The sequence below is a fragment of the Chaetomium strumarium genome (genome assembly GCF_033439665.1).
Source record: "Chaetomium strumarium strain CBS 333.67 chromosome Unknown B0T15scaffold_8, whole genome shotgun sequence".
Taxonomy (NCBI): domain Eukaryota; kingdom Fungi; phylum Ascomycota; class Sordariomycetes; order Sordariales; family Chaetomiaceae; genus Chaetomium; species Chaetomium strumarium.
In genome coordinates this window covers 822,505-840,904 of record NW_026944436.1, presented here as the reverse complement: position 1 = coordinate 840,904, position 18,400 = coordinate 822,505, and the positions used below count along the sequence as shown (strand labels likewise).

Below are 18,400 nucleotides of genomic sequence, written 5' to 3'. Positions count from 1 at the left end.
TAATCAAAAGACACAGCGGCTCAGTTGACACCACGCGACTTAATTGTAAAGCTGGTGAGTACCGAACAAGGGGACCAATATCGTCGACTTCATTACACCGCAACCAGTTTTAAGCAAACGTCAGGCGCGACGGAGATGTTCTTATACATAACACTCTTTCATTCCCACCATGTCCGGACAGACTTGGTAGGGGGCTCGAAGCTGCTGTCGCATAGGGCAGAAGTCTAACAAATGATCTTGTACATCTGGTCTAGAGCACGCCTGCGCATCCGATAGGAGACCGCCTCGAACTCAAACACGACGGTTTATCGTTTTGATTTACGAGGATATGTACAACTGGTGGTATCGCTCGGTTCGCTCGTTGGTCTCGGACCCCTATTAACCTTCATGAAGCCCCCTGACTTCCCGTCTCTGCCTCGAGCTGTGGGGAGCATTGTGCGCACCACAGCCTACCTAGGTAGTCTTCCTCACTACTCGTTAGGTACTCCACGACGGTTCGCTGCGGGCCATCAAATTTTATTCTCTACTACCTCCACCACACTGACTGCCACAGGAGAAAAGCCGTCAATCGCTTGGCGGACCGGGACTCCTCCCAATGATGAAGCGGTAGCTGGTGATCAGCCTGTAATCCCTGCTGCGGAACTCGCGCTTGACGCCCTCGACCAGGACCTGCACCTGCTGCTCAGACCAGCCCAGCACGCGCGAGAAGAGAGCCGGGGTGTGCGAGGCGACCGACATCTGCATGTGGATCTGCTCGAAGCGGCCGAGCTCCTTGAGCCAGGGGTCCTTCGCCCAGGGGCCGATGGGGATCTGGTTGCATCCAGGTGAGTCAGTACTGTGTGCAGTTTGAAATGGGAGAGAGGAAAAATAAAATAAAATAGGGGGTAAAGAGGCAGAGAGGCAGAGAGGCAGAGAGGCAGAGAGGCAGAGAGGGCAGTGAAAACTAAACTCACCCTAACCACCTTCTCCACCACATCCTCAAACCCGGCATTGATCATCCACTGCTTGTGCTTCCGCGCAATATTGATCGGCTTGCCAAACTGCTGACTCGACTCCTCGAGCTTCTCGACCCACCCCTTCGTCCAGGTCGTCCGGTCGAGGGAATCATCGTCGCTGAACACCCACGCATCATACTCCTGCATCTCGCACCAACCCCCCGGCTTCAGATGCGTGCGCACCTGCTTGTAGAACTGGGCCCAGTCGGCCACGGCGCCCGAGATGGCCCGGCCGTGGATGTAGTCGAACTTCTCGTCCGGCCGGTACGTCCACTCGTCCTCAAAGTCGTCCACGTGGAACCGGCAGTTGCCCGGCACCCACTCGGGCTGGATCGGGCTCAGGTCCACGCCGAACACGCTCGCGCGCGGGAACTCGTCGGCCATGTCGATGGCCCATATCCCCGTGCCCGTCCCCAGATCCAGCACGCGGAAATCGGCCCCAGCACCGCCGCCTTCTTGTGAGCTGGTGGTGGTGGGGATCTTCTCCCCGGGCTCCGGAATTTGCAAGGGGGCCGTGTACAGCTTGCCGTGCAGCAGCAGGCGCCAGATGTGGTGCTGCAGGTCGAGGCGCTCCTGCTCGGCCTCGTCGTTGGGCAGCACGTACTGGCCCGACCGGTAGGCGTGGTACCGCCGCCCGTTCTCGTACACGTAGTTGGTGATGGACGACGTGATGGACCCCGTGCGCGACGACCCGGCCAGCGAGCCGTACGCCGAGTCGCCGTCGTCTGCGTCATCCTCGTCTTCGTCCGGTCGGTCGTGCTGAGGTGGGGGGTTTTAGTAAAGAAGAGATTAAAAATAAAAATAAGAATAAAAAGAAGGGAGAAAAAGAAGGCGGGGGAGATAGAATAAAACAAACGTACGTCGACCTGTAGAGGCGCATGGACTACCTCTTCTTCTTCTTCTGCCACCACTACTACCTGCCCAGGTCCGGGCTCTGGACTCCTCGTCCCACTGGGTCCGGGGACATCATCTGGCGGAACGTTCGCTGTCGTGGTGGTTGTGGGGTTGGGAGTCGACGCCATAGGTACTATTTTCTGGGGCCCGGTCCGCTCTTCGCGCCAAGTCTCAAAACAAACCGTTCTTTTTATTTTTATTTTTTATTTTTTTTATTTCTTTTTATTTTTTTTCTTTTTTGCCCAGCCGGTTGATTCTAGGTCCCGACACAACCGGGTCCGGGGTCTTCACAAAAACCGAAACTGGTGTTTCTGTACAGAACGGGGTCTGGGGTAGAAGAAGTTCGTCAGATCTCTCGACCACCATCCCCCAAGTTTCGCGAGTTGCGATGGGGATGGACCCAGTTGATATGGGCTCCGTAATATGGGCCCTGTTTCTTCCCCCCCGCCTAAGCTCTAGCTCTTGCCGAGCCTTCCACCGTCGCAACCGCTAGTCCGGAATCAGCACTGTCATCCGCTGTTCCGAGCCCGCTATGGGGCCGCTACGGGGCTTACCGCTCGTTTGACGGCGGCCCACCCGGGACACTAACGTTTAGTGTGAGTTCCCGTTCCGCATGAGAACCAGTGATCCGAGTGATGATGAGGCCAGTGGCGCACCGGCACCACAACACGTCCCATGCCGGGGTTCAGGATACCTACCTACCTTATCCAATCCCCGCGCGTGAGGGGGCCCATGGTGAGGAAAACCAAAAGAGGGGTAAGGCAGCGACACAGCTATAGCGCGGGAATACGGTGGTGATAGTAGGTTTTTGCTCGGCGCGCGCAGCCTGAGGGGTTGGTGTGCTGGTCTTGCTGGTTATCACGGAGAGGGGCTCCCTCTGTCTCTGTTCCCTGGCGGTGAATGATTTACGGATACATACAACTTAATCCAGAGACTGACTAAGAACTAAGATATACAATACTCGAAGAAGCAAGAAAAAAAAAAAAACAAAAACAAAAGCTGATATAAGTAACCATGGCGTCAGCGTCGCAGCAGCAGCAGGACACCAGCAACAGCCACAGCAAGAAGCTGCTGCTGGTGGTGGTGGGCGCGACAGGGAACCAAGGCGGCTCGGTGGCGCGGCGTTTCCTGCAGGACGGGCGGTACGCCGTGCGCGGGCTGACGCGGGATCCCTCGTCCCCGGCAGCCCGAGAGCTCGCGGCGCTCGGGGCCGAGATGGTGCGGGCGGACCTGGACGACGTGGCGTCGCTCGAGGCGGCCTTCCGCGGGGCCAACCTCATCTTCAGCGTCACCAACTACTGGGAGCCCTTCTTCCGGCCGGACTGCCGGGCGAGGGCGCAGGCGTTGGGCGTGACGTGCCGCCGGTACGCGTACGATGTCGAGTACGCGCAGGGCAAGAACATCGCCGACGCGGCCGCCGCCGTGGCCGTCGACTCGCTCGTGGAGAACGGCTTTCTGGCCTCGACGCTGAGCCACGCCGGCCAGTGCAGCGCCGGCCGCTTCAAGGACCTGTACCACTTCGACGCCAAGGCCGACGTCTTCCCGGACTATGTCGTCGCCACGCACCCGGCGCTGGCCGCGAAGATGTCGTGCATCCAGACCGGGTTCTTCACCACCAGCCACCGGATCCTGCCGGAGTCTTATTTCCAGAAGGTAATTTCTTTTTTCTCCTCCTTTTTATCTTCACTTTTTGGATTTTTTTATAAGTACCCCTGAAACTGACCCCCTCCTTTATTAGCTCCCCGACGGCACCTTCGAGATGCGCTTCCCCTGCTCGCCGGACAAGCCGATCCCGCACCTCGACGTCAACCACGACACGGGCCCCTTCGTCTACGCCGTCGCCCAGATGCCCCCCGGCAAGCACTACATGGCCGCCGGCGAGTACCGCCCCTGGCCCGAGTTTGCCGACGCCTGGGCCGCCCTGACCGGCGCCACCATCAAGTACCGGCAGGTCTCGTTCGACGAGATGGTCGCCGACACTGCCGATAGGGACTGCGGCATTGAGGTGGCCTTGATGTTTGAGTATAGCTCGGATCCGGGCTATGATGGGGGTAAGGAGGTGTTGAAGGCTGAGGATTTGCGCAAGGTGAGCTATTAGTTATTGTTCTTGGTCGCCTCGAGATTAGGGATGCTTTTTTTTCTAACTGCGACTTGAAAAACTGACTGAACTTACAGGCCGGCATCGACTGTCCCATGCTCACGGTGGAGGAGGCTTTGGCACGGCAGGATTGGACGCCTATCTTGAACAAGGCGGTGTATAGGTCTAGCTAGCTTTTGGGTTATGACTGATTGTTGCCGTGTTACACAAATGGTAAATATTTACATGGCACCCGATCGTAGAGACAGGGGCAATGCCCGCTTAATGTCCAAGTGCGAAGCTGGACACGTCAGTGTTTGTGTCTCGCCGAAAGCAGCCACATTTTGTCTGATTGCCCTTTTTTTTTTTTTTTTTTTTTTTTTTTTTTTTTTTTTTTTTTTTTTTTTTTGACCAACCTTGCTCGGGACACCAGTGCCTCCCATCCCTATCCGAATTTGCAGGCTCGCACATTACTATAGCCTCTTCATAGGCCGAGGCAGGAGGACGACGTCGTAGTCCCTGTAGGACGGAGAACTTCAATCAATGTATTCCTTCGATCGGGATGGATGAAGAAGGGAACGTTGATAGGAGTGGTTACAGCCGGATCCTTATGGCCGAGCGACAGCCTACGTGTTGAATACGGTCCATCCGCGTCCAGCCTACTTAAGCTTGTTGTCATCTACTACTTGGATTTACTTGGTATACGAGCCGGGCCACGAGGGTGCACATACCGCTGATCATGTTCTCAATCTCATGCGACGACAGCTTGCCAACTATGGTGGTTCTGAGGAGCAGACAGAGAACTTCAACGACTGTGCCAGTCCTCCCTCGTGGCGGAGTTTTGGGAGACCGCCTCACTGCGTCGTCAACCGCTGCTCCATCCTCTGGGCGATGCTATGGCGTCCTCGCGGACGCGGAGGGTCCGAGAATATTGGAGTCGGCCCTCGTGGCAGAGCGGCAAGCCCAAGGCGAGGCCCTACATTGTCAGAGTTCCGATTATCTCCCTCATCGGCGTATCATGATGCCCTGAGGGTCGTCCGTCTCGGAAGAAGTACGCCGTCTTCGCGCTGAGATGTGACGGATATCCACGCGACTCAACTCACTCAAGGATGGGCGGCATCAGCCTTGGGCGCTTGGCGGAGGAAACCGTTAGCTACAGGCTTCGACCACGCGGTTGGCTCTCCGTGCAAACCATCATTATTATATGGACCTCTCCGTCCAAATTATCATTATTATATGGACGGGATAAAAACAAAGTCGGGCTTTCTGACTTCGTCACGGCGGCATGCTGGCGTATTAGACGCCGAACCCATGAGCGGAATCCCCGCTTTGGCTCAGAGCCCTTGGATGGCGGCGGAATGACGCACCGTTCTCGACCCTTGGCGGACACGTAGGGTCCTGGTGATGAGAACCGGTGCTTTACTAGCCGGCGAGTGTCCCGCCACGGGGTTCGTCCTCGACATACCATGGGCCTCCGTCCTTGCCGACGGTCGGGCTTCGTGGAATCGCAGTCGCTGCGACTACCTCCCAGGGAGGCGTATTCCGCGAAAGTTCCACGACGGCCATGGAAAAGCTCTGACTGGTTCCCCAGTCCCGTCGCCGGATAGCTGGGCATTCTTCTTCGACCGCGCCGAGTTTGAGAAAGAGTTGGAGGACGACGAGGGCGAAGAGAGCAGGATTCCACTCCGCAACCTGGAAACTAAGGTCCGATGTGGAGGGAACATGCGCAGCTCGAGGCCAACAACCCCCGCGGCGTAGGCCCGGGCCCTGCGCAGCCGCAAGCTTCAGGGTGATCTACCGCCCCGGAGCGATTCCTCCTCCGAAGGCGCGTCCTTTCGGCCTCGACATTACCTGCTTCCTTCTCCTTCATCCTACACATTCGCATTCTGGCAGTCATTCGCCGTCCCCTATGTCTAGACTATGGATCGAGGGCGAGACCATTTTCCGCTCTACCAACGCCGAGGAGAAACGAGCGTAGCCAGCTTTTTTGAGGATTACATTCCCCGACACCAGCACAGGATTAAAATCGCCATGGGGGGAAAAATATCCCGACGGTTTTAGGGCCGTCAGCCGGCTGAAAAAGAAGAACAATCCAACCATCCACGACAAAGACCCAAACAGAACAAAAACAAAGTACAGCGGGAACCGGACTGCCAGCTCCCACTCGGTCCAACCCGCGTGCTCTTCGCCATGTGTCATGACCATATGCCGAGGAGACTCGACTGCCTGCCTGTTCTGGCTTGGAGAGAGAGAGAAACTACCCCGGCGCTCTTCGACGAGCTGCCCTGCCTTCCAAATCTACTCGTCCAGTCCGCGGAGACAGTCCTCGAGGGAGGATCTGACTGGCCTTGCTGTGCCGAGGGGGTTCTTGCGATGTTTTCAATGCTTCGGAGAAAGAAGCGCGCAAGGGGCGAGGACCCATCCCCAGCGCCATACCCGTGCCAAGGTCATGGGCCGTCGAACTGGGACATCCTCTGGAGCATCGCATGCCATCTCTTCGTGGAGAAGAAACGTGCAATAACGGTCGTGGCAGATTTCTAGACACGGGCCCTTGGAGCGGCGGCGAGGCCGTAGCAGCGCCAGTTAGAGTTGGCTAGCCACGGGGTATAAAGTGTATCCGGCCTGGACTCTAGGTAGACTGAGTGGTCAACTATCGTGTCCGGGTTGGCGTTATACGGGAAATCCGACGCTGTCGGCGCTGACCGCTGGAGCTGGCGGGACGTAGAACCCTCCCCTCGTGGCTAATAAGGGGCGTGGAGTCCGGGTTGGGCAGCTCTGAGCTGGTTGCCATGGAAGGCGCGGAAGTCCACGCGGTTCCTCCTCCGCAAAGTAATCGGCCTTGTTGTGTGGTCCGCGGACCATATTGCGCAGTGCCTAAGGATCAAGATTCCGGTGCCCGATCACGTAAAATCCCTGCTCCTCGACGAACTGGGAGAAGATCACCAAAAATCATCAGCTCGTCCCCCTTCCACATGTCCATCCGGTAGGCCACCGAGATCTTGGAGGACTGCCTGGCACATGCGCGCCCGGAACCGCCAACCGGATAGTGCTTCCATGGACGTCCTGGAGGAGACAATTGTCGGTCTCCGAGATTATTTCGCCCAAGCTCTCGGCCGCCTCTTGTTGTGTTGGCAAGAAGGAGAAAGCACAACGCGAGAAGGAGGTACTATAATTGTGAATGGGCCCCGGTTGCCGCGTCGACTCTCCGTCGTCGCTGTAACCGGGACCCCGTCGCTCCCGACAGTTGGTTCCCATGGTGGTGAGCACGTCGCCCTCCAGGCCAGATAGGAAACTACTCATATGAGAGTGGGAGGGAGTGCACCGTCAAGGAATTTAATCGGTGGAGCTTCCCTCCCCGTTTCTGTTACCATCGAACTTTGGAGCGCTTTAAGTTGCTCGCCCAGCGCCCACGGCCAGGAGGACAGTGTAATTCCTCCCCCGGGCTTCCCAGTCACAATATGTATGGTTGGGACAAGCCACGAGGATGAGTTGTCGTCGTCATAGGACTAAAACGACGACAGCGAAGAGGCGGTGTCGCCGCGCCTCCGATGGCTTAGCTCCTAGGAGTCGCGGCGAGGTTCGCGCCAGTTGCCTTCCATCAGCGCATCTGGGACCAACCACAGCGCCGAGGGTTCTTGCTCCTCTTTCGAAATCACAACAAACGTTCCGATCGTCGATGCGTCGCAAATCTTCCTAGTATGTCACTTACAAGGCCTTGCCTGGAAAGTGACAATGGACAGGGAACTGATGGTTTTCAAAAACTGCCAGCGAAAGCAGGCAGGGACTCGACGTCGCGGTCAAGCTGGGAACGCTTCTCAGGATCAGAAGCGCTGGCGCACTTGGCCCGTGCTGCCCTTTCCGCGGCAGTTACAATCCAAACAACCGTGGATCCGTTTCCCCTGACGCTCCCCACGCTCTTGTGACCGAGGCTACCATCTCCAGCATACTGGTGCCGACGGGGTTTTGGCTTGGTCCGACACCGTCCGACTCCAGCATCTCACACGTTTCCATCGCCATGTCCTTCACCTGCTACCGCCTCGGCGGCTGCCCGATCTCCTCGTCGAATCACACCCGGCCCTCCCCTCGTCGCCGCGGCGACGACGACGGAGACGGTCGAGCCGCTCCCTCCCACGCCGGCATCGCTTCCTTCAACGCGCGGTGGACATGGGCACGACCCCCAGCGTCCGGGTAGAATTCATCATAATGCTGCATGCTCTCCCCCTTCGCAACGGCATATCGCCGCCGCCGCTACGGACGTCAACGAGTTTATGTGTGCTTTGTTTGGCGCCAGGGGGAGGCGGACTTTATGAAGCCGCCGGGGGGGCTTCAGGTCCTTCTCGTCTCGCATTGAATTTGCTGCGCCCGTGGAGGGCAAGGTATCCAGATGTCTTGTATCCGTCCCGGGATGCATTCTCAAACAGTTGGACGTCAACGAACCCCAGCGAGGCGTAGTTGGAAGATGTTGTAGGCATCTTGGTGGCATCGACAGGCTTGTTGGAGTAGACTCCGTTATCTTCTATTCCAGCGTAGTTCCGGCGGAGTTATCTAGGCCGGGGTCTTTGCTCCTGACCCCTTCGTGATTCGCCGGGCCTCGTCTTTGGGCCACTTTATGGTGCGGTACAACACCTGGTGATCTGGATTGGGCGACGCCGTAATAAGTACTCGCCGGGAGTCGGCGGCGTACATATCGTAGTTGTTGCACCCCCTCTGCGAGCCCACGCCTCGCCGCGAGGGCGCAAACCCGTCGCCACGAGGTTTGGGGACGACGTGAACGGTCTGCTGGTTGTGGGATTATCACATCGAAGCATCAGAATAAGAAGAAGATGCCGTGTGGCTGAGTGGACAGACAAAGCCCGGGCGGGAGCAGCGTGGCCTGGTATGAAATTCCAAGCCCCGTATGCCTCGAATGAGCCATGGCTGTTTCCCCCTCAGCATCAACGATCACCGGCTGGATACGGCTTGGGCATGGTGAAGACCACACCCGCCAAGCGTCAGCTGTCCTGAGCGGTTCCGCCAAGGAGAAACTTAGCGCATGGCCAACGCTCACATCGCCAAGGCGATACGGTCCTCGTATAGCCAGCGGGTTACGCACCTTGAGGTCTCCAAGTACCGCTACAATGGCCACCGAGGAGCAGATCAAGCGTGCTCACCGGAAGAAGGTGCTGAAGCACCACCCGGACAAGAACGCTACCTCTAGCCGCGCAACCTGTCCCAAACCAACCAACTTGTCGTTGTGGGCTTAAGACGGCGACGTCTTGTCGGTGCCTCTATTCAGCCGGCACGGTACGCTGACCCTCGAGCAGCAACTTGCAAATCGCCACACCGGTCCATCTCCAACCCCGGCAAGACAGTGAAGTTACCTACAGACTGCGACGCCGAACTCAGAAACGGCGCGGCCTTTTACGAGTTCATAAAATCACTAACGGCAAACGCCAAAAACGATCTGCTTACACTACGCAGCGCGCCACCGGGGTTGAAGGCCCGGCATCGAAAACGTGGGTGTCACTTGCTGAGATCAGAGTATCCACCCGAGATACCAATTCCTCGTCGGCAGCATCTTTGGTGTCATATTGGCTGGGATGATGTTGATAGGGAACAGATCTCTTTGGACAGAAGCGTTCCTCTGCCTTCGTCCTTCATTGAGCTGACAAGAGGAGCAACAAAGCTGGAGATATATGGAATGCTCCTGACAAGATACCTGATGTTTGGGATCTGCTTGGGAGCCTGAGCTGTCAATTAGGCATAGAATTAGTAGACTCGGTACCATCGAGACGTCAAATACGCGACGGACATTGGTGTCGTAAGGGGGACATGAGGTGTCAGTTCTTTATTGGTGTTATGTCTGTGGCTTTCTAGTGCCGTTCTCCTTCTCTTTCTAGTAATGTATACCATCTATTTGGTCCGTCCAAATGATATTGATGGCTCAATAGATGAGCAGCTGTAAAGGCGAGGGAGTGCATATCATATGTCTAGTTGTAGACGCCATATGGGATAAATACAATAACGTATCTTATAAGCGAGCGGGACATATAAGCGAGCGGGACACTCTCCACCACTCTACAACAACTATCCTCAATTGCAATACAATAAGACCATTAACCAACTACAATTATATCAGAAACAGCTGAATCAGACCCTTCTGTAACCTCCTGGCACGTACGGGCATTATGGCCAGGCTTGCCGCATATACCATAGCACCGAACATTTATACGAGCCCCCCCTGTACTACCACTATCCGGCTCCTTTTCTTGCGCCATCTCCCTAACTACGGCCTTCTGGTCCAGTAGATCCTTTGTATCTTGTACCGTAAGCGATCCTCCAAGCTATACGCGTGTTCTTTTGGCTCTCCGGCGCTTGCTAAGTGCCTTATTGGCCTTACGGAGCGAAGAGACCTCGGCGCGAAGAAGAGCCATCTGGTGCATTATAGCTATTGTACCCTTGGCCAACTGGTCTATAGTAGCCAACATCGAGGTTGGGAAGCTATTTTGATGGTTGGCAATACGAGTCTTGATGAGTATAGACTATGTATTGGCTTCCTGGGAGTTATATAGTGTCTGGAAGACCCAAGACTATATAGTGCTAGGCTATAAGATTGGGGGTATTGGTGTACGAAGCTTAATATCCAGCTTAGAAAGTACCCTCTCTGGATCGTACAGTATAAGGCTATCACCTATAAAGCTACCCTATATATTCTTCTCCGTTATAGAGGCGAAGAAGGCCTCGCGGAAGGTATAGAGGAACTCGAGCTTGCTTATATAGTTGATATATATGCGTATTAAGTCCTCGACCTGGCGACCGTACGCCTGCTTTAGCGGCCCAAAGCAGCCAATATCGAGTGGCTGGAGGAGGTAGGAGGAATGTAGAGGCATATAGAGTATAATAATGTAATGCTCCTGGTAGTAGAGCTTGAATTCGGTCGAGTGGTAGCTCTTATGGCCGTCGATGATGAATAACCGATACTTGCCCTTTGTACGGGGTGCTATATGGAAGTCAAAGTGCTTGATCCAATCGAGGCCTATGGCATTGGTAGTCCAGCCGTTCTTGGTGGTCGCAATACGCTAGTCGGCCGGGAGGTTGCACTCTTGTCATGAACTAACCTGCAGAGGCCGGTGGGGGCCGACCTGCATGGTCAACGGGCGGTGCCCGTATCCAATCATTGCGAATCAGAAAGAACCAATGGGGACTGAGGGAATCAGGAACAATGCCAAGAACGATTGTTCCTGGGGAACAATGCCAAGAACGATTGTTCCTGGGGAACAATGCCAAGAACGATTGTTCCTGGGGAACAATGTCAAGAACGATTGTTCCTGGGGAACAACGCCAAGGAACGTTGTTCCAGATAGAACAATGAGAACAACAATTGTTCCAAATGTTCCAAAGATCTAGGTACAGGATACCTAGGGGAGGAAGCTGTATATAGTTCTACCATTCTGCCACTCATTCAGATAGCTAGCTTCCTCAGTGAGCAACTACAAGCAATAGCCCATACCTATTGTGCAGACATTGCGGCAAGCATTGTTGTGAACCTTTTGGCTTCACCGAGACCTACAGTCCGACCAGCAGTTACCTTCGACCGGCGAACCCTTTCAGAGGCAGGACTGCCTGTGGTTTCGTCACAATAAGTTGGCTGGAAGATCGCGTCGTATAGGCCGGCCGATACGTCGGTAGCCGAGGGTTGAAACTGGCACGTTATAGAGCTTGGCCGCGGCTCGGAGGCTTAGTTTCGTATCATTTTCAAGAGCTTTGAGGGCCAAGGTTACCCTAGCTTCCTTTGAAGCGGAAGACATCTTTAGTTGTAGGAAAAACGCGTTGTTGGAGGTGGATGAAGAAGGACGCGTCGTGCCAAGAACTTAGTGTCCCGCTCGCTTATATGTCCCGCTCGCTTATAAGATACGTTATAAATGTTGAACTTGCTGTTCTGACCGCCGATTTTGGCAGGGCGGGGCCGCAATTTTCGGCGGCCTTGACAGTGCGGAGGCACCACGGTTCTCCGGTCCCACTCAGGTGCCCGGTACCTGCTCTTATACCCTGCCTACAGTACCTAGCACGCCCCGCCGCGAGAGCCCGGGTGCGCGTAGACCATATAATGGGCCCTGCGCGCATGGTCAAAAAAAAGGGCTCGGAACACCTATAGAATCAATCAGACATGCAACTTTACGTATAATTAACGGCCTCATTGCCCTGCACTACAACGTATCAATTGACCGCTCTATATACATAGTAACCCTATTTAGAAGCTCTCTATCCGTCAAACTCACCGGTCCTGACAACTGGAAGGCCTGGAATGACCGCTCCGGGTCCGAGGCGGCAACCAGGGTCCTTTGGGGAGGTCATTGACCCCAAAGAGCTCCCCCGTTGGCAAATTCAAGACCACACCGATCAAATCAGCTATTAGAGACTACCCGAAGCAACTTGATCGCGCCGACGCACCTCCCGCACAGAGCACATGCGCAGGAAGTGATCCGTCAAGCGTTACCGCAGGGGATTCGCAAGCCCTGACCATCGGCCCTCCGGTGGAAGAGATCGACAGACGAAACCCACCTCGAAACCCCAGCAACTCGAACTGGAAACCAGGTCTTTTGGGCGCGCAAGCAGTCAATCTACCCCGGCTCAAGTAGCTCCCGGCTCTAGTGGTTGCAGTTCGAGGCTGCCATCAAGGGTGCCGGATACGAATGCTGGTGCGAATCATACTACAATAGCAACCAGGGAGTCATCAACAACAACAAGCTCACGCTACGCAAGCTCTCGAAAAACTTCATCGACCATGCACACCAGATGGAGATTACCTACTTCGCTGTCGTACTAGCCTAATACAAACGATAGTCTGTAATAGCCATGAAATGCTCTGATTTAACGAGTAGATACAGGGTCGGCTGCGACGGACGGTGGCCACTGGCGTCGTGTCCTTTTATGAAGCTACCTTACCTTATACTGCACCAGAATTGTGGGGTGTGAGGCTGGGCGGGTCCATTACCCCCACTATTTCGATCCTCCCGGCACCACTGCCTTTTCCTCCTACACATCACAATACTAATGGATTACCACCATTGCCCTTACGACATGGGGTGACTCGTGGAACCCAATAACATGGCCGTCAATTCTGGTGGGATTCCCAGCTTTGCGAATTGACTGCAAGGTCACGGGTATCGTGTAATATGCCAGCTCCTCAGCAGATTCTCGCCGGTCAGAGTTTATTTCTTTTCCACGTGACTTTCTCAAGCAAAAGGGTCTGAGCAGTTTCCATCCTCGGAGAGTTTTGATGGGTGACTGTTCGGCGTTGGCGGATTGCAATGTCCGGTCCGTTAGTTATAAAAGTCTCCGAGACGGCGGTGGTCGGATATTATTGACCGGCTAATGCTAGTTACCTGATATTTTGTATGTATATAGTGTACGTATAGAATTGTACGATTCCTGCGTGCATGAAATACCTCCTTGAGGCGGCTTGCGTTTTGGTGACTCCCTTCCCCTCACATTCGTCTGGCTCGTTGTAGCAGACTCCTTCCGCCGCAGCGCACCTCGGCGCTGCGCAAGTCTACTGTCGTCTCGCTCACTATACAATTGGATCTCGGAACCGGCAGTCGTCCCTTTCTGCTTCCGTGCAGCTTCCTATTTCCCCTCGAACAAGCTCGCCCTCAAGACTCAGCCAGCGTGTTTGGATTACGGCATATTCAAATTTGTCCTCAGGCAGGATGACCAACTTCAGCATCAAGGTCGTTTCCGACAACGTGTGTCCCTGGGTACGTACTTAGTATGTGGAAAGCTGACCTAAACCGGCTGAGTACTGGTTGAGTGCGCACAACCGAACTGACCAACACTAATTTGACGAATGAACAACACAAACAGTGCTACATCGGCAAAAAGAAGCTCGACCGTGCCATCAACCTCTACAAGAAGACGTATCCCGGCGGGAAAGAGGATACCTTCACCATCTCCTGGTGCGCCTTTTACCTGGACGAGACGGCACCCACACAGGGCATCCCCATTCTGCAGCGCTTCGCGCAGCGCTTTGGTGGCAGCGCCGAACGTGCCGCGGCTTTCCGGGAGCGTCTACAGAACATCGGCGCACAGGAAGGGATCGGCTTCAGCTTCGCGGGCAAGATCGGCAACACGCGCGACTCGCACCGGCTGATTCACCTAGGCAAGGCGAAAGGGAGCGACGTAGAGGACCGCGTCGTGATGGAACTGTTCCGTGACTACTTTGAAGGCACCGGCGATATTACTAGCTACGAGACGCTAATCCGTGTTGGCGTTCAAGCCGGTATAGATGGGGAGGAGGTGAGGGCGTGGCTGGAATCGGGCAAAGGAGGGGCCGAGGTCGACGCGGAGGTGCGCGAGGCGAAGAGCAAGGGCATCCGTGGCGTGCCGCACTACACCATTCAAGACCGGTATGAAGTGGATGGGGCGCAGGATCCCCAGGACTTTGTCGAGGTTTTTGCGAAGATCAAGAGCGAGGAATAGAGGTAAGACGCCGCATTCGATGATTGGAGAGGAGGAATCTTCGCCAGATGTCAGCATAACTAGGAAACGAAGCCACCCTACCAATATACATACTAAGTATATACTTGTATGTATATATTCTATACAAGATCAAGAATCAACCACCCAACCGGATGGCCTCCTGTGGCTACCAACCCGCATCATGTGCGCTCCGCAGATGCGATAGGCAAAGTACAGCTCCTACGGCGACATGTCCTCCGGGTCGCGGCCTAGGAAACATTGCCGCTTTACTAGGTTGGCGCTGATCCGGTCCGTGATCTGTTCTAGCACGACCTGCGGCCGGTGGGATCGTTGGCTGGCGACGTCGACGCCGCCGCCACTAAGGGGCAATCGGGGGGAGGATGAGGAGGAGGAGGAGGGGAGCTACGGGGTATATAGGGTAACAAGCGTGCTTTATTACCGTGACGCGGGGGAGTTAGTAGAGCCTTCTCTTCGGAATCGGTAAGCCGGTGCGAGTTGGGCGTAGTATCGCGTCGTGCAGGTCGGCCAGCGCGCGGTCCTAGAGGGTCGTAACTGGCATGTTATAGAGATTGGCTACGGCTCAGAGGCTTAGTTCCTTGTCGTTTTAAAGAGCTTTGAGGGCTAAAATTACCCCGGCTTCCTTTGAAGTAGAAGACATGTTGGGTTATAGAAAAACTAATGTTTAGGTGGAGGGAAGACGCATTGTGCCAAAAAGTGTTCGGCTCGCTTATAATGCACGTTATTCACTTTATTAAAGTTTGCAAAATGAGAAACCGCTCGTGCAGGGTTTTATGTTCTGCAGCCGGCATTTAAAGGAGCACTATCGGAAGGAGAAGCAAATACCCCTCATACGTGGCAGTAATTATAGGGTACTTGCTAACCGCTGCTGGTGTGCTAGTGTAGGCAAGGGACGGGGTCGGCCGATAGGTGCCGGGAGCGTCAAGTTAAAATTTCGAAGTATTTCGAAAGCGTAGATACTACGACATCTTAGTATGCTTATAAATTCTAGGCTGTAGGAGTCTGCTACTATTAGAAACTAGACCAATATAGCGATAAGCAAGAGATCTAAGAATTAAGTACGAACTATTATCTACTATCACGAATCGGTAGATGCAGGCCAGGTTCAATGGCTCTGGTGGGCAACTGACTGTATTGCAAGAATACTGAACTTGCAGAAGGAAGAGTTCTGCAAGTGGAAGATGCGAAGCAGGAAAGTCTAAATACAGGATGTGGGATGTGGGGCACTTGCCAGATATGGAAGGTGGGGCATGCGCTCCACAACCAACCAATCATACTGCATGCATCATGCATGGTACGGTGGGTTCCACCGTCACATCTACCTTATAGCCTAAACCTCCCTGCTCTCTACCAACCCTAAAACAGATTATAGTAATATAGAAGTATCAGTCAGACCGACTAAAAAAACAACATTGTAGTTATATCTAGCCCGTAGCTGGTCCTATATAAAGTGGTAGAGACTAAGTGTTAGCTAATCTAGCCGGCTTGACTAAAAAAGAACTAGGTCTATCCCGAAGTATAAGCTAAGATAGTAGCGGCAACCATTACTATAGCTATGGCGGTTAAAGTTAGAGGTCTGACGATAACGGACGAGCTATTCTGTTCATCTATCGTATCCGAAGACCCGCTGGTCCCTGTTGACATTGTAGGAGCTATCGTAGAAGATAAAGATTGCTCTATATAGTACCATTTCATAGTGGCGTGTGACGGTGGAACCCACCGTACCATGGCACAGGCAATTGCTTAGTCATGTGCCCGGCTTCCGGTGCATGCATGCATAATTGGTCAACCTGGTTGGTGCCCCACCTTCCACATCAGGGCACATGCCCCACATCCTGTATTTAGACTTCTTCGCACCCTGCAGTCTTCGAGGATTCCTTTCCTCCTGCAAGTTTAATATTCTTGCAATACAGTCAGTTGCCCACCAGAGCCTTGAGCCTGGCCTGCGACGACAGTCACCGTGACGCTACGACCTTGGCTAGAACTATAGCCAATACGGCCCACCAGCTACAGACTAGTCAACTTAGGGTTTCCTCCCCCCCATAATCATTATATAACTGCAAGTCGATATTAACTCTTGTCCTTCATAGCGCCTAGGCAGTCAGATAAGGACCAATAGGAGTATATAAATATAAGCACGAACTATACAACAAATGCTTGTCCATTAGGAACACCTATAGGGAGGGTGAAGTCGATCACTTCCGAGCCGCTAATATCGTTGATTGGCCCAAATGACCAAGTAATCGGTAGGTTATCTGGATCCGCAAACCCGAGTGTCCCTTCGCAGCGCTTGCTAAACGGATTATCGACCCTAAATGAGTTTAGGTATCGTTGCCTTACTAGAGGAGAGTCGGGATATACCTAGCAGACAGTACCGATCTAGCAGACACTATCGTTGCAGGATCCCAAGTGCATATAGATACAAAGAGCAGAAAGCTGCTAGAGAGCATTGCGTCTAGGAAGCTTGATACTAGGTAGTAGTAGAATTAGAGAGAAGAATAGCAATATTATTAGCGGGACAAGTAGGTCGGAAACAGGTAGTTTTAGTGAACTTACAATCACATTACACCACTATCTCAAACTAAACTAGTCCTTTCCTTTCAAGCGACACTCTATACATACATAGCTTAGTATTCTAACTTTGAGGACTTTCTGAACCTCAATTTCAACACTATTTCTCCGCCGCCTACCTTCGCAGCCCCGATACCGCATACTCAAAACGCTGGCGTTGGGGCCAGTCATAAAGTCCTATATAAGCAGCCGATCCCTCCATTCACGGCGACCCAACCGCCAGCCTTCCAAGCCTCAGTAACGGCCCGTGACAAAAGCATATATAACCGGCTCACTATCTTAGAGAGGATGATGAAGTGGCTGTATAAGAACCAGCTTAAGCTGCTCGATAGTATCCAGAGGATCTTGTCAAACCAAGGCAAGATAGAGGAGACTGCGAACGCTACGAATGCCGCCCTCAACCAGCTGTCCGAAGACTTCAATTTCTAGATGCGTGAGGCGGAGGACTTAGTAGATACAGACACAACCTGTAAGGGAGACGGCAACGAGAGTAAAGATGAGGGAGACAGATACATCGATGCTCTTACTTATGACAATTTCCTGTCTCAGCTAGAGAGAGCTTTTGGTAATGATTAACTAGGTTGTTGGATTGCAATTTGTCTTTCCTACTTCTTATCTCAGCTGGACTTTATCATCGCTATCTAAAATATACAGCGGTTACGGCTGTGGTCATGACAATTATCTCTATCGGTGGTTGGACCCACGTTTGGTGGTCGCAAAATCTTGTCTGGCATAGAATAGCAATGTTAGTAGACTCAGCTGACCCGCCTCATCGCGCGCCCGATGTTTTGCCGGACGAGATCCGTTCACGCTCCCGGCAGAGTAATCGATTGAAGGTTCTGATCCTCCAACCCCCCCTTTTCTGCAGCGGTGGGGATCGCCCTTATCCTGTAAATAGCTCGTTCCCAGCCTCTGGTTATGTCTTGCCGGTAACCCAGCTTCCGAGTTTCAAGTTCCATGACAAGCATTTCAGGGTGCCACGACTTTCCAACAGGAGCACGCCCTGACCACCACACTCTTCTAGGTAGGAAAGCCCAAGAGCTCTCGGAATCTCCTATCCTTTCTTTTCTTCTCTAAGCTTGTTGTACTCGTAGAGTAGTTAACTATCATAATAACCCCGAAGGATGAGTCACAAAATCTCGTTGTTCGCTCGACCTGAGGTCCAGCAACACAGCCATAGTGTTGAACTATAAGATCTAGTGTGTGGTTGCGATACAAGCGAGGTAAAAAGCAGAACGTTGACAAAGATTGCCTTCAGGGCCCCTATCACGCAAAATACGCAGCGTTCCTTGGCGTGAATGGGGGTTATATCAAGGATGACGTCGGGCCGTATCACCTAACGTAGGCACTTAGATCTATGAGGCGTCCTGACGACCGTAATACTTGC

General features: G+C 53.7%; 4 protein-coding genes across 4 annotated transcripts; 3 read left to right on the top strand and 1 right to left on the bottom strand.

Annotated features, from left to right (window-relative positions):
* Positions 1–357: 357 nt before the first annotated feature.
* Positions 358–2,492, bottom strand: B0T15DRAFT_324010 (S-adenosyl-L-methionine-dependent methyltransferase). Its single transcript, XM_062864085.1, has 4 exons — positions 2,444–2,492; positions 1,856–2,378; positions 954–1,754; positions 358–810 (listed from the first exon to the last, which is right to left on the bottom strand). The coding sequence occupies exons 2-4, from the start codon at positions 2,015–2,017 to the stop codon at positions 565–567; spliced, it is 1,209 nt and encodes a 402-aa protein (XP_062717591.1). The 5' UTR covers positions 2,018–2,378; positions 2,444–2,492; the 3' UTR covers positions 358–564.
* A 213-nt stretch (positions 2,493–2,705) lies between these two features.
* B0T15DRAFT_324014 (uncharacterized protein) lies at positions 2,706–4,175 on the top strand. The gene is made up of 3 exons (XM_062864086.1): positions 2,706–3,542; positions 3,628–3,975; positions 4,065–4,175. The coding sequence occupies exons 1-3, from the start codon at positions 2,904–2,906 to the stop codon at positions 4,158–4,160; spliced, it is 1,083 nt and encodes a 360-aa protein (XP_062717590.1). The 5' UTR covers positions 2,706–2,903; the 3' UTR covers positions 4,161–4,175.
* A 4,890-nt stretch (positions 4,176–9,065) lies between these two features.
* B0T15DRAFT_563457 (uncharacterized protein) lies at positions 9,066–9,609 on the top strand (the record flags this gene model as incomplete). The annotated part of the gene is made up of 3 exons (XM_062870617.1): positions 9,066–9,174; positions 9,270–9,461; positions 9,566–9,609. Exons 1-3 carry the CDS (start codon positions 9,084–9,086, stop codon positions 9,607–9,609), a joined length of 327 nt encoding a protein of 108 aa, XP_062717589.1. The 5' UTR covers positions 9,066–9,083.
* A 3,778-nt stretch (positions 9,610–13,387) lies between these two features.
* B0T15DRAFT_544685 (DSBA oxidoreductase) lies at positions 13,388–14,573 on the top strand. Its single transcript, XM_062870098.1, has 2 exons — positions 13,388–13,703; positions 13,810–14,573. The coding sequence occupies exons 1-2, from the start codon at positions 13,656–13,658 to the stop codon at positions 14,422–14,424; spliced, it is 663 nt and encodes a 220-aa protein (XP_062717588.1). The 5' UTR covers positions 13,388–13,655; the 3' UTR covers positions 14,425–14,573.
* Positions 14,574–18,400: the final 3,827 nt, after the last annotated feature.